This window comes from Quercus robur, chromosome 6 (assembly GCF_932294415.1).
Source record: "Quercus robur chromosome 6, dhQueRobu3.1, whole genome shotgun sequence".
NCBI classification, from domain to species: Eukaryota; Viridiplantae; Streptophyta; class Magnoliopsida; order Fagales; family Fagaceae; genus Quercus; species Quercus robur.
In genome coordinates this window covers 14768403-14783732 of record NC_065539.1, presented here as the reverse complement: position 1 = coordinate 14783732, position 15330 = coordinate 14768403, and the positions used below count along the sequence as shown (strand labels likewise).

General features: G+C 32.4%; 1 protein-coding gene across 1 annotated transcript; it reads left to right on the top strand.

Moving 5' to 3' along the window:
* The first annotated feature begins 5935 nt into the window (after positions 1-5935).
* Positions 5936-7042, top strand: LOC126732927 (uncharacterized). Its single transcript, XM_050436003.1, has one exon. It carries the CDS (start codon positions 6151-6153, stop codon positions 6622-6624), a length of 474 nt encoding a protein of 157 aa, XP_050291960.1. The 5' UTR covers positions 5936-6150; the 3' UTR covers positions 6625-7042.
* The last annotated feature ends 8288 nt before the right edge of the window (positions 7043-15330 follow it).

The window sequence follows — 15330 nt, the reverse complement described above, 5'->3', positions numbered from 1 at the left end:
AGCTTTTTGCGAAATATACGACTAAAATTTGGCGAAATATAGGACCAATTTTAGTTGCTTTTTGTTCGGTTGTTCTCCACATTGCTAACTAACATGGTGGTCTGGTGGGAGATGCAAGCTAATTAAAGCTAGCTACCTTGCCGGTGACGCAGCTAATTATTTACACTTCTATTCTTATGAGGGTCCCTGACTTGCTGGATTATTTATCGTTGAAGAAAATATAAATGCCGTACTGAAGAGAAATTCTTATGTATATTATGATGTTCCGTAAACAAATGAAGTTAGACTGATATAGTGATATAAATATAAGTTGACCAATGATTATTTTTACAACAGACTTTTTCCTTCAATCAAAATGGAAGATAGCCTACAATTCTAAATCGACCGACTTTTTTTATTTTTTATTTTTTTTAGCATTATTTGTTATAATGCTATCTTCCATTTTGATTGAAGGAAAAAGTCCGTTGTAAACATTAATCATTGGTCAACTTATATATATCCATGGATGACTGGGTCAATTTAAGAGGAAATGTTTTGTTTTGTTTTGTTTTTTTTTTTAAGGGCAAAGTCTTAAAAACACTCCAAATACAAACTTTATCTATTGGGACATATTTAATATCGATTTCTTAATTCTGTCAATTTAGACCCAAAGCTATACATCTTGCCATTGGACTAAGGTTTTTTGTTTTGTTTTTGTTTTTTGTTTTTTGTGTGGCATAAGTTGTTGTCCTAAGTTTAATTTAGAATCATTGGCGGCAAAATATTATATTTAACAAACTTACATTAAATTCAAGTTGTCATCTAATGATCCAAGTATTGCTGTTCTTTTCACTTCTACCCTTTATTTTATTTGATCTGCCATTTCAATTCCTTGTTTTTTGGTACAAAAGAGAAGAAAGGAATAAGATGCAAGAGTTATGTTAGTGAGGCTTTTACTGCAGGAAAGGTGTGCAATTTTTGAATTCCCCTCACAAGATGATACAATGGAAGAGAGTGGAAAGTATGCACATAATAATGTTGAATATAGATAGGAGGAGAATTAATAGAAGTTTTGGGTATGGTTGGAGGTTGAAGTGTCTTAATTAAAAAGTAATTTTGGTCTTCTGTTTTATAAAAACCTTATCTTAAAGGGGTGTTATTCTTTCATCCCAAGCATCATGGGTCTCATAGTAACTTGTATTCAGGCGAGATTATAGAATATAGATACCCCACCCCAATTGGGTGTCATGGATTGCTAGCTGTTGACTTCATTTACCATAGACCAATTGATTTCATTTTTACTCATTGAATTTTCTTTTTCCAAGTGTCTTGAATAAGCTACAAAAACATTAGCAAACATGTGACCCTTACAAGATTGAGGGTCACTATCTCTTTGTAATTGTCGCAAAGAAAGGTTTGAGTACAGTGAATGTCATGGATTGCTGTTGACTTCATTTACCATAGATCAATTGATTTCATTTTTACTCTTTAAATTTTCTTTTTCCAAGTCTCTTGAATAAGCTACAAAAACATTAGCAAACATGTGACCCTTACAAGATTGAGGGTCACTATCCCTTTGTAATTGTTGCAAAGAGAGGTTTGAGTACAGTGAATTGAAAGTGAGCATATTTCACAGTTGTAACATGCACAAAGTTTGGTAGGTGAGAAACTGTGCGAAAAAATGCGGCTTCTCTTTGAAGATGATAAAGCAAGATTATGTGAAAATGACATGATCAAATTATTTTGTGCCATGCATGGATTTAAAAAAAAAAAAAAAAAAAAGAATTGTTCCATGTTAGATGAAAAATGCTAAGGACAAACCCAATTATGTACACAATTGTAAGAGAGGTTTGAGTATGGTGAATTGAAAGTGAGTATATTTCACAGCTGTAACATGCACAGAGTTTAGTAGGTGAGAACCTGTGCAAAAAAATGTAGCTTTTCTTTGAGGAAGATGATAAAGCAAGACTATGTGAAAATGGCATAATCGAATTATTATTTTGTGCCACACATGGATTTAAAATAAAAAGAATTGTTCCATGTTGGATGAAAAATGCTAAGAACAAACCTAATTACATATACATCTAAATCGACAACATGCTTTAATCTTTATTGTGATTGGTGCACTTAACTTTTTTATTTTCAGCAAGGATCTATAATAGTCTTGTGTGTAAGTACTAAAATCTAATAATAAATTGACACCTAAGTGTGTTGTGAAATTAAATGTGAGATTGGGCGTTAGATTACTTAAAACTAAAAATATATTATCTCAACATTCCCTTAAAACACAAAAAAAAAAAATAAAAGTTAACGAAGGATGATGGAATGAAAGAAACTAGAATGCTTTTAAAAGTTTATTGACGATTTTTTTTTTTTTTTGAAGTTTAGATTTGAAAAAAAAAAAAAAAATCATTGTAAAGTTTTAAGATAAACAAAAAATATTTAGTCTAAAATTGAAATGCCTTGTCAGTTGTTATCCAACGATTTTTTTTTTTTTTTTTTTTTTTCCTGGGACCCCTCTCCTCATTTCCTTTTCGACTTTCAGGCCCCAGATAATCTATGATATATTGACTTGGACATCACTACCTAATATCCATTATGGGCAGGTTCCTGCGTGAATTAGCAGGCCTAACAACCATGATAATTTGATTAGACATTTAGGGGGGAAAAAAGAAGGACAAGCAAACAAATCTCCCATTGATATTACTGATTAGACGGCGGCAATACCAGCAACGTGAGGATTGGGAATGCCCAGCTAATAATTGAGTTGATTAATCAATAAGAGTTGCCAATGTGCACCAGCGGGTTGAGTCAATTAATCTAAAAGCTTGAGTTTCTGACAAGTTATTTATAGGATAATAAAACATATTTTGTTAACATTTATATTCTAATTGGTAGACACACGTAGGAATAATTGTAAACATTATCTTTGTGAAATATATTTAGATTATTATAATTTAGTAAACGCTTAGTGTAGGTTACTTATTTATTTTTTAATTTTTGTTAGAGATAGACAGATGATCAGATAGTAAACGATTATTGATGTGTAGTGTACTAATGTGCTTAACCATAAAAAAAATATAACGTTACATTCATTGTATTGTACATTAAGATTAACCAATTCAACTTATCCCAAAAAAAAAAAAAAAGATTAACTAATTCAATATCTTATATGAAAAATATTGATTTAGACTCTTTAAAGTTCTAAGCAACAACAATAGACAGATGATCAGATAGTAAACGATTATTGATGTGTACTGTACTAATGTGTTTAACCATAAAAAAAAAATATATAACGTTACATTCATTGTACGTATTTTACATTAAGATTAACCAATTCAACTTATCCAAAAAAAAAAGAAAGATTAACCAATTCAGCATCTTATATGAAAAATATTGATTTAGACTCTTTAAAGTTCTAAGCAACAATTCTTCTCAACAAAAAAGAAAAAAAAGTTCTAAGCAACAAATTAATTAGAACTTAATTTTAGATTTAACAATCAACCGACTAATATACCATAATATTAAAGCACGACAAGCCAAATAAAAAAAATTAAATTAGTAAAAAGAACATACAAAATTTGGCGATGAAGTGAAAAACCAATATAAAACTCTTCAAAGGAAAAACCACTGTAATGACATTTAATATAATAAAAATTAACGATAAATAGTACAATAGTCATTATATACAAAACATTTGTAGCCTAAAGTCTGTTTGCAACCTCGACAAACAACCTATTCACCTTCTCATCAAATTGGCCCAGAACTTTGGAATCCTTTTATAGAACTTCCTTAATATTGAAAACAAAACAATCTAGCCCAATTTTTTTTTTCAACTTTAATTCTTTTAATTTCCTCTGAAAATTGCGAGGTTCCAAACGGCCACCTGATTCAAAAATTATGTTATTTTCAAATCTTAAAATCTATAGGTTGTAGTTGTACTGTTAATTGCATAACTAAGAAAAGAATAAGTGATAGCTCTTATACCTATTTAAAGTATTTTAGGGTTTGTATAACCTTTCCACAACTCAAAACGTGTGATTTTAGTTTTTCTTATGTGGCATCCTATTTAAAACATGACAAATGATCAATATTGTTTTTCCTCGAAGATTTTAGGGGGGACATGATTCGATTAACATAACATTTGTTAACTCGATTAGAGTTTTCTTTCACATATCTACTATAAATATGACAAAAACGAGTAAACCAAAAATTCACAAAAGAAAGCATAAAATAGAAGAATTCACATAAATCAATGTAAATTAATTCAAGTAATTTGATATTTCTTTCAACACTTTTATGAGTCCTTTATGTAATATTTGTTTGACTACAAATTTCACATTTTTCAAAATTCTTTGTTAGTCCTAGAATTAATCCTAAGCTACTCATAATTTTCACATATATACTATAAATATGACAAAAAATGAGTATACCAAAAATTCACAAAAGAAAACATGCATAAAATAGAACTAGTAGATGCTTTATTATACTTAACATTTAATTTAAATATTTTACTACAAGCATGACCCTTGCCCACAAATATTCTTCTTTTAGTGATTAAGTGATTATATATTTGATCAAATTCCATTGTTTGGAGCCGAACTAGTAGATGCTTTATTAAACTTAACATTTAATTTAAACATTTTATTACAAGCATGACCCTTTCCCACAAATATTCTTCTTCTAGTGATTAAGTGATTATATATTTGATCAAATTCCATTGTTTGGAGCCAACAAGTCTTGCCGATTACATATTTGATCAAATTTTGGAGCCAACAAGCCTTGTTTTAGTGATTAAGTGATTATATATTTGATCAAATTCCATTGTTTGGAGCCGACAAGTCTTTTTGATTATATATTTGATCAAATCTTGGAGCCAACAAGTTTTTTTTTTTAGTGATTAAGTGATTATAGAATAAATTAATTTCGGTAATCATCATCTGATTACATCACTAATGGCTCCTTGGTAATGTCACCTATCTCATTCACTTGTGTTGGACTTACAGTTTAGCCTAATAACTCACGCGACAAATATAAATAAATAAAGATTTTTTTTTTTTTTTTTTTTTTTTTTTTTTTTTTTTTTTATCAACGTAGGATTCAATCTTTTTAGGACAAAATTTGGCTACAAATTTGGTTGTAGCCTAATACTACAATTTCACTCAATATCTTTTTATTAAATATGAATTTTGACAAATTCACCAATGAATTATATTTTCTTCTTATATCCTCCATGCTTATAATATTTTTAGAGTATCAAACATTAATAGCTATGTCATTAATCAACTGTTAAAATTATAAATGTAAGGGACAAAAACTAGCCCGTGGTGAAGTCCACGGATTACAGTTGAAATGTCTGACACACAAGGAAAAGAGTATGATACCTTCTATTCACAAAAAAAAAAAAAAAAAAAAGGAAAAAAGAAAAGAAAAGAAAAGAAAAGAAAAACTCCTTGATACCTTCGGATGGCCATTTCAATTTCTTTGTCATCTATTAAATTTTAATCTTCAAAATATTTCTGTTTTATTTATTTGTTTTGGAACCTATATTGGATTTTTATCTGTCCTTGTTAAAAATATATTTATCACCGTTGTTTAATGTATAGTTTTAATATCATATAAAATATAACAACTTTTGCTACAACTATTTTGGAGATTGTAACTGACTATTTGTTATTTTTATTTAAATCCACCGCTCATGGTCTATTATATGAATAGCTGTGGCAGAAATTATGACATTTTACGTGGTTTTAGAATTTTTGTTGCTTAATATTGAAACCAAACTTTGCTTTACTTTGACAAAGTCACCAAGTTTACTGAGTTGACAAAGTCGCCACGTTCTTCCAAAGCTTCAGTCCTTGAATGGTCATTGGACCGTATTGTATACTACAAGGCCTTATTAAATATCCAAAGGCTAAACCCCATTTCTCTCTCTCATGCTATCACTTTTATATTGCCAAATTGTCCCCCTCACCACTTATAGACCATCATATTTAATAAATCACATCCAAATACCTTCACACTTCACAGATCATATCTTCCAATTAACTACCTAAATTCCCATTCCAAACTTTTTTTTTTCCAATATATCTTCTAGTCGTTCTCTTCTCTTGTTCATATCACACACACATCTATACCAAAGAAAATAGTACTTGGTGTTTTTGAACCGACATGGTTAACAAGGAAGGTACCAAAAAAAGAAAACTCAGCTGGTACAAGGCACCAATTAGACTCCTGATCAAGATCAGGGACTTCTATGTCCATAGCATCACTGAATGCTCTGGCCACTTTGAATATGGCATTGGCGCAGCCATAGCTTGCCCCACGTCTCAAATCACCACTCTGCCTAAGAGCTTTAGCATCAACTCCACCAAATCCAGTAGCAAAGAAGATTACAGTGAGCTCATAAGGGTTGCTTCGACAAGGAGTGTAGGCAATAGAACTCAGTTGGATTCTCTTCAAAAACAGCAGGTTACCAAGTCTCCAATGGCAGGGCCTGATGATATTCCTCGAAGCCGCAGTGTTGGTATTGGAAGGATCGACGAAGACAAGCCGTGTGAATTCGAAGAAGATATCAAGGTCAACACAGATGTATATCCAAGAAGCAGAAGCTATGCTGTCACTAGGAGAAGTAGAGCGTTTTAGAAAAGGGGAGCTTTCTTATCTTCTTTCATCATAGTTGATTGTTTCTTTGTTTAAGTTATTACAACTGAAAGTATTTACAGTGGCTGGTGTTTGAGGCTTTGAGATTTACTGTTGTTGTTGTTGTTTGATGTTGTCAATATTGTAGTTTCAAATACTTTTCTTATGAAATTGAGGAATAGAATCCACAAGTTTGATATTTGCACTATTGGATTTTTGTTTAAAGCCTTGCTCAATCATGAAGCAGGATTCTGAGAGCCGCTAATCAAGGGGAGGAAATTGGAGCTTTTGTCAAAGTATTAGAATCCTCTCAAGTTGATCGATTTACATATTGCAGATCTAAATGTGTATCATGTCACAACATTTTAAGTGAAATTGAGATAAGCATGCCCCTTTGTATACCAAGGGAGACTTAACACAATTCCAATTACCATCCAAATGGGAAATATCAAATAATGGCTGCAATTAAACATAGTTAGTCCAGATGATGAAGTGAATTTTCATGTTGGCAAATCTATTAGAGTAATTTACTTCCTATTGAGATATGGAATTATGCTGTGGATAAACTAAAATCATGGTCCTGTTATGTGTTAAAATGATTAAAATCTGGCCCCAATAATTTATCATGGTCACTCAACTTATGATTATATTGAGTTATCATATGTTTATTAACAGGAAAAAAGAAATTAAAGTTTAGTTGGCTGGCCAATGTATTCATAGTTTGGACCTGCAGATTGTAGTTGATAAAGGTGAGGGGTGTTCTGCTCCCAAATGTTGGTAGAATACTTTTCTTCGACTAATTTAATTTTGGGCATTTCTAAACTTTTTTTTATATGCTTTACTGCTTTAGCGATACCTTTTCTATTCTAAATTATATACTTCTTTATTTATATATATATATATATATATATATATATTAATAGGTAGAATTCACAGAAAGTTCAATTATAATTTAATATTAAAATTTAATTTTACGTCATGTGTCTAAATTTATATGGAGACCACATTATAATTATCCACTTAAGTTTGTGTTATGTATTCACTTAAGTTTTTAAATCTTTGTGTCAAGTAAGTTAATAAATGCAAAATACTAAGAATTTAATATTAATGAACTATAAAATTAAAAAAAAAAAAAACCAATCACATATACTCAATAAAAATTACCACACAACAAAGATAGCCACACGTTCTTTCTTATTAAAAATGATAAAAAATAGTATTAAATTTAAGTAAGAGTTTTAATATGTAACTAATTACATTTACTTTTTAAAAAAATAATTTGACTGAGGGTCTATTTGGAATCTGTTTATTTTGTTGAAATTGAAAACTTTTTGCTGAAATTACTGTAGTGAAACCTATGAATAATATCAAAAAATGCAGTAAAGCTTACGAATAGTAACAAGAATAAGTTGAATAGTAAAATAAGCTGACTTTTTAATTTTTGCTAAATACATACTAATTATATATTTTTTTTTATGATAAAAATTGTGTTATGATGCTCCCACTTCAGCAATGGGTTTCAATCTTTTTATTAACCATTCATTGTAATACTCGTCAACCTGAATGGCTTGAAACCAGAAAGCATGAATAGCTCCCACCCCACTTAAAGAATCTTCATGTGAATTACAGCGACCTTTCAATACCAAGTCATTGTAGTTGTTCCTATAAAAAAAAAAAGTCATTGTAGTTGTCGTATCAAAAAAAAGAAAAAGAAAAAAAATAAAGAAAAAGAAAAAAAAGGTCATTGTAGTTGTAGGCCAGGGATTACTATTACGTTAGTGCAAGTCATTGTAGGCCAGAAAAATCTCGGTATCTGATTTATAAATTAAGAGAGTAGCAATTATTAGCTTGATGAGCTTCCTTTTCAATAAAACTGACTTTAACATCAAAATCATATATATACATTGATTGGGAATATTTTCACCATCCAAAATTTTTTTGACACTCTAAAGTCTTCGGTTACCAAAAGCATCATGAGCTCACCAAAGGAGTCTTTGATCACCAAAAGTATCGTCAGGTACCTTTCCTGACATCATACAACACACTCCGCCTTGACGGTCATCACGTATCAAGGGGTCGTCAACATATCCGACCCATCGGATGGTGACCATGTTGACTGACTCTATCATTAGGGATCTGTCACGCATCCTCCTAACCCATTGGATTGAGATAGTGTTGATTGACTCTGTCATCAAGGATCCATCGAAGGATGTCACGCATCCTCTTGACCCATTGGATCGTGACCATGTCAATCGACTTCATCATAAGGATATGTTGAAGGATGTCACGCATCCTCTTGACCTATCGGATCGTGACCATGTCAATCAACTCCGTTATCAGGGATCTGTCACGCATCCTCTTGACCCATTGAATCGTGACCATGCTGATCGACTTCGTCATTAGGGATCCGTCATGCATCCTCTTGGCCCATCAGATCGTGACCATGCCGATCGACTCCATCACACATCCTCCTGACCCATCGGATCATTCCCATGCTGATCGACTCCATCATCAGGGATTTGTCGAGAGATGTCATGCATCCTCCTGACCAATTGGTTTGGGTGAGGATAATTTTTGATTGATCGACATAGAATGCCGAACCTTCCTCACATGCCGAACCTTCCTCACCTGACGAACCTTCCTTGTCTGATCATCGGCCTTACACCTAAACTGATCCCAAAGGGATGACTGACCCTATGGGCTATCGAATCCGGGTTAATGATCCAACCCCCAATCTTGACGACCCATCACCTTAGGGTTTCCTATGGAACTTGTGTGGGGTCCACTCATATGTCCATATATGGAAATTACTTGCTCATCATAACCGAAGATCCTACTGCACAATCAAATCTCCTATATATGGGAAGGAGATCCCCAAGTATCTTGGGATCCTTTTCTTTACAAGGAAATTCCCCCATATTAAGGGATTTAGGTCAGCTCTTCACTTCTATATAAACAACAAACCTTAACATTTTTTAGGCATGCGAATTCTCCCTAGCTCTTGTTGGAAAAAAAAAAACATGTTTATATCGCATACAAAACTTACGCAGCGGAAAATTAACGGATCTACTTCATTAGCAATTGATAACATGTACTATGTAAATTTCAGAATATAAGAACAAGAGAGTGTACCCTGGTACGGTGAAATTCAAAACCAAAGATTAGAAGTACTTAGAAACACTTTAAATCTTCACTCCAATTCCACTTGTGCCCAAGAAGTGTGGTCTCTCAATCAGTTTATATGTATGTGTTCAATGGAGAATAAGAGATTGTCCTACACTCACATACAAATCTTTTCATTCTCTTACAAAATTCTGTATGTTTCTCTCCTTATAATTGATTATCTAATTGGGCTAGCCTTTCGGGCCATTCCAATTGGGATTTAGTATGTGGCTTGGAGTAGGACCAAAAAGGAACAAATAAGACTCTAACTCCAATGGGCCTTGGGCTTTTCTGTCAACTATTGACATGTCCAAAGTTACCATTAATTATATTTAATACCACTATATAAATATAATTGCACTCTAGGCCTTATTAATAAATTATATCTCAAGACTTTATTGTACATGCAACCCCTTCATAAAATATTCGTAGTAATATAAAGTCATGAATGTAGATTGTCACTTTGAAGATTACTATATCTTAATCCTTGAGTACTCAGTTTAATCCATTAAGTTATTCATCATATATTTATGAAATCCAATTTCATAAATATATACTTGTTGAAGGGAAAATTTTGATGTTTCCAAATAGAATATAGGATAACCAAGCTGAAACTTGACGATGAACTCTTGAAATAAAACCCAAAAGCTTTTGGTGTCATGTAAGCCCGCCCAAGCAAGAGATAGAGGCTGCACCTTGACAAGAAGACAACAATAAAGCCCAATATACACATTACTGTTGTTAGTTTGTTGTATAATTAGTCCTCTTATAGCATCATAGTTCAAATTAGTCCTCTGGCAGTACAATATTATCTCCAGCGCTAGGGTAATTTATATTCAATTATTAAATAAATTTAATAAAGTATTAACTTCAGGAAATTCTTGTGTATTTTGTTCCATAGGGTCCACAATACTCTCAGTCATCATTACATCAATATGAAGAAAAAATTCCAAAAGTCTCAAATACATTATTACCTTTTATAGTAAAACAATAAGTAAATATTAGTGGTTGCATAGTGATAAAAAAGGAGTTATTTGGCATGGTATGAAGGGAGAAAGGGAATCCCAGCTCAGTGCAGCATATGGTTACTAAGATCCTTAAGGGAAATGTGGGTGGTATGTAAGGAGAAGCTTTTTTGTTGGGTGAGTGTGTGAGCTTATGAAAAGTTGGTTAAGAGGAAGCTTGGCTGAGTTTCATGGAGGGAGTTTAGGCTAGTTATGGTCAGTCATAGGACGTTTATGGAGTAGGAAGGTGTAAGCAAGGTGGGGAATGTTGGTGTTATGGTGACTATAGGCTGAGAAAGGTTGTGAGTGAGCTTAAGAGAGCTTGGGGAAGCTTAAAGAAAGTTTAAGAGGGACTGAATTTTTGCAGAATATAGTCAATGACATAAATTTTTTAAAGAGGCTTCCCCCCCCCCCCCCCCCGCCTCCCCTCCTTAAGGGGTTGGAGTGATTTGTCTTTTATCGAGAGGATTAGAGCAAGCATTAATTAGCTAAAATCCAAAAAAAAAGTAGGTTTGATTCAGGGGAGCAGGACAGCTGAATTAATAACCTGGATTTGGCCTAAAATGAGAATTTGCTTTTGGGGCTATTTTGCTTCTTTGGGCAATGTCACACATGAGTAATATTTAGGGTAATCTTGCATTAAAAGCTAAGTTTGCTGAGATTGTGTTTAGCCAATGGGATTAAGGCAAGTATTAAGGAAGTTTTGAGAATCTTAGTGCTGTAACTAAGATTTGGACCCTAGGAAGTAAGATTTAATACCCTAAGCTAGGTGTTAAAGTTTAAGTCCACTTCAGAGGGTTCCGCTGAAGATCCCTTTATGCCCTCCAAACCACATATTCCCAAATTTTCCCCTTTAGGATTCATGGGCTTGGTTCATGAACCAATTACATACATTTTTAGTAATAAAATAAACTAGGAAGTAGGATTCAACACCCCAAGTTAGGTGTCAAAGTTGAAGTCCACTTTAGAGGGTTCCACTGGAGATCCTTTTATGCCCTCCAAACCACATGTTCCCAAATTTTTCCCTTTAGGATTCATGGGCTTGGTTCATGAACCAATTACATACATTTTTAGTAATAAAATAAACTATTTGGTTGATGATTTCATGAGCTTGGAGGTCTTGGTTATGGCTTCCTTGAGTTGTGACCAAAATTTGGGGAAGAAGGGTATTTATTGCCCATTAGTCTTTAGGTGTCAACCTCTGGTATTGTTCACGTCAAAGTTGGCAGTGGGACAGGTGGCCAACTCCTAATTTGGTTTGGGAGCTTGGTTGCTTCTTGAGGTGATCTCTAGCGGAAGGCAAAACTGAATGGAGTTTTCCAGTGGGGCCAGTTTGCACACATGAGCTGTTTTGGCTGAGATTTTATGTTGGGCTCGGCCATGAGGGCTGAGTATTTTGGTGGGCCTCTGACTTGGTGGTTCTCTCCATTTGGGCCTATCCTTTTGCTTTCTCATTATGAGCCCTACAAAATGGACAAAGCTACCATATATTGCCATGGATTTTTTATTCCACATGGGTTTTAGTTGTTAGTAGAAATAAAAATGAATCCATGAGCTTTAATAAATATTTATGATAGGTTTTGGGTATTAATTTTCATGGGTTTTAAATAACAACTTGTATAGTTTCTCATAATTTTTGCTATGAATTCCTTTGTAAATGATATTTTCTTTGGGGCTTTTTAAATAATGGCCTCCAATATTTTCTTGAGAATAATATTTACCATGGGTTTTAAATAGAGGCAATATCCATTATAATGGAATAATGTGATATTCTCATGAGTTTTTCTATAGATAATCATAATGGGCATGTAGGATGAATAATTACCATGAGTTTTGGAAATAAATATTATGAATGTTTTGATGTAAGATAGATAGTGAACATGAGTTTATAATATGAAATGAAATAAATAAATGTCACGAGTCTAAGATAAATAATCATAACTTTCCATGGGCTTTTATAAGATGATTGCCATGGGTTTTGAGAATAAATAATTCATAAATTTCATGAGTTTGTAATTTATAGTAATAGGTTTAAGAATCTAAAGTATTGTTCATTGTTGGACTTTTAAGTGAAACAATTATGATATAGTATTTTGCCAAGTATTAATAACCTTGGGCTTTTGATAAAATAGTGCCAAGTAGTTAGCTTGGGCTTTTAATAGTGCCAATGTAAGTTGGGCTTTTGATATTGCCAAAGAGAATTGGGTTTTGATATTGCCAATGAGAATTGGGTTTTAAATATTGCCAGTGAGAACTGAGCTTTGATATTGCCAATGAGAATTGAGCTTTGATGTTGTCAATGAAAATTGGGTTTTAAAAATTGCCAGCGAGAATTGGGTTTTGATATTGCCAATGAGAATTGGGTTTTGATGTTACCAATGAGAATTGGACTTTGATATTGTTAATATGAATTGGGTTTTGGATAAATAAATTGCCATGAGTTTAAATCATGGGCTTTGATTATGGATTTGAATTCCGTTGATAAAATTGTTTTACCATGGACTTGAATCATGGGTTTTTCAAATATTTCCAAGCATAAGTATTCTTGGGCTTTAAATAGAATAGGATGTGTGTATTGGGTTCATAGGGCCGGTTTTGGGCTTAGCTAAATAATGATAATGAAATTGGATAAAATATGAGTTTTTGGGCTTTTTTGTGATAGTTTATATCATAACCCAATTTAGATAATGAGATATGAAACATTTGTAATTAACATAATAATAGAGCAAAAAATATTTGTGGAAACCTAATAACTTATTAGTGGTATTTGAAAATAAATAGGTGGTACTCAAATAAAGTTAGGTGTAAAAAAAAAGTACCCTAACAATACTTTAGTAACTCCTTACTAAAGTGGTTAGACCTAACACTCTGAATAACCAAACCCATTAAATTTATCTCAAGGGAATATTTTATATCTTTGTTAAGAGATTATGAATTCAATCTTGAGAATATATGTTCCATCAACACTAAATGTGGTTGCCCAACATATTGAGTGTAGACACTCAATTTTGCACCTATAATTTAATCAAGGAGAATGACTTGAATGACCAATCCATGTACCCCAAAAAACATAATTGCATTACATGCATCAATTTGTTCTTGCATTACATGCATCATTTTGTCTTTGCATTACATGCATTAATTCATTCATTACATATCATAAAAATGATCTTGAGATTCTAACGGTAGCAGCGGTGTTTCCAGTTATCAAATCAGACTATCGGATCGAAAGATATCGCATGATCAAGTTTGCACGGTCAACATGCATTATGTCTAGGTAGAATCGACCACACATGATCAATTTAAATTAATTCTGATTGGTTAAACAATTAAAATTAATTAAATAATTTTGTAATTGGTTGATAATTAGTGTTTAAAATAGGGATGCATGCATGGGAATAAAAGGGATGATTGGATAACAATAAAACTGTGAATAATCTGAACTTTATCAAGAATTATTTTAGGGTATTTATCTACAAGATAATTATCCTTAAATATCCTAAATTATCCAAAAAAGAGATGAAAAATCATAGGCGGAGGATGAAAATGCGTCTAGGTACAAGGACCGGCCAAAAAACCCTAGAAGAGGAGTCCAAACGGCACCCGAACACAAAAGAGTGTTTGGAGCCATAGGGCCAATTCTGTGATGGGTAGACGATTATGCATACCTTTTTCGATCTTTTCGCAAAAGGATGTGTCTAAATTCAAACCCTAATCGTCCGTACCTATTTTTTAGAGTCTTCTGGCCTCCATAAATAGAGACTGAACCTCATAATTCAGCAACTCTTTTTCTACACTCTGAGAGGCATACGTTTTTTACTCTCAAACCACCCATATTTTTTGATCCTCTCTCTGAGTGTTGCTGCTTAAATTAGGGTTTTTAGGTTTCAAAGAGAATTGAACAAATTTCTTTGAACCCTAAAACATCCTCTCAAGAACAAAGTGTGCTCATGCAAGAGGTTGTTTCCTTTACACTTTTTTCTTGTATGTGATGATGCATGTTATATCTCTTTCTTTTTCAAATATCCATAACATGAATTGTAAATTGTTGTTTTGTTAAAGCATGATTGTTTTTTATGTGATTGTTATAATCTTTTTCTTGAATGCCAATAAATCTACATGTGAACAATTATTTTTCTTAAAACAAAACAAATTTGCATCTTTATAAGATGTAGATTTGAATTTTTCTCAATACAAAAACATATTTGAATCTTTATAAGATATAGATCTGAATTTTTCTTAAAATAAAACAGATCTGCATCTTTATAAGATGTAGATCTGAATTTTTCTCAATATAAAAAAAAGATCTGCATCTTTATAAGATGTAGATCTGAATTTTTCTCAATATATAAAAACAGATCTACATCTTCCTTAGATGTAGATCTGAGTTTTCTCAATCAAAAAGAGATTTGCATCTTTATGAGATGCAAATCTAAAATTTTCTCAAATCAAAACTGATTTGCATCTTTCTTAAGATGCAAATCTGATTTTCTTAATACATGCAAATTGTTGAAATAAGAAAGAGATTGTGTGTTATTGTGTT

Bases quoted from the DNA above. Each gene is read 5' to 3' on its own strand.
- LOC126732927 (XM_050436003.1), top strand. From the start codon at position 6,151: ATGGTTAACAAGGAAGGTACCAAAAAAAGAAAACTCAGCTGGTACAAG.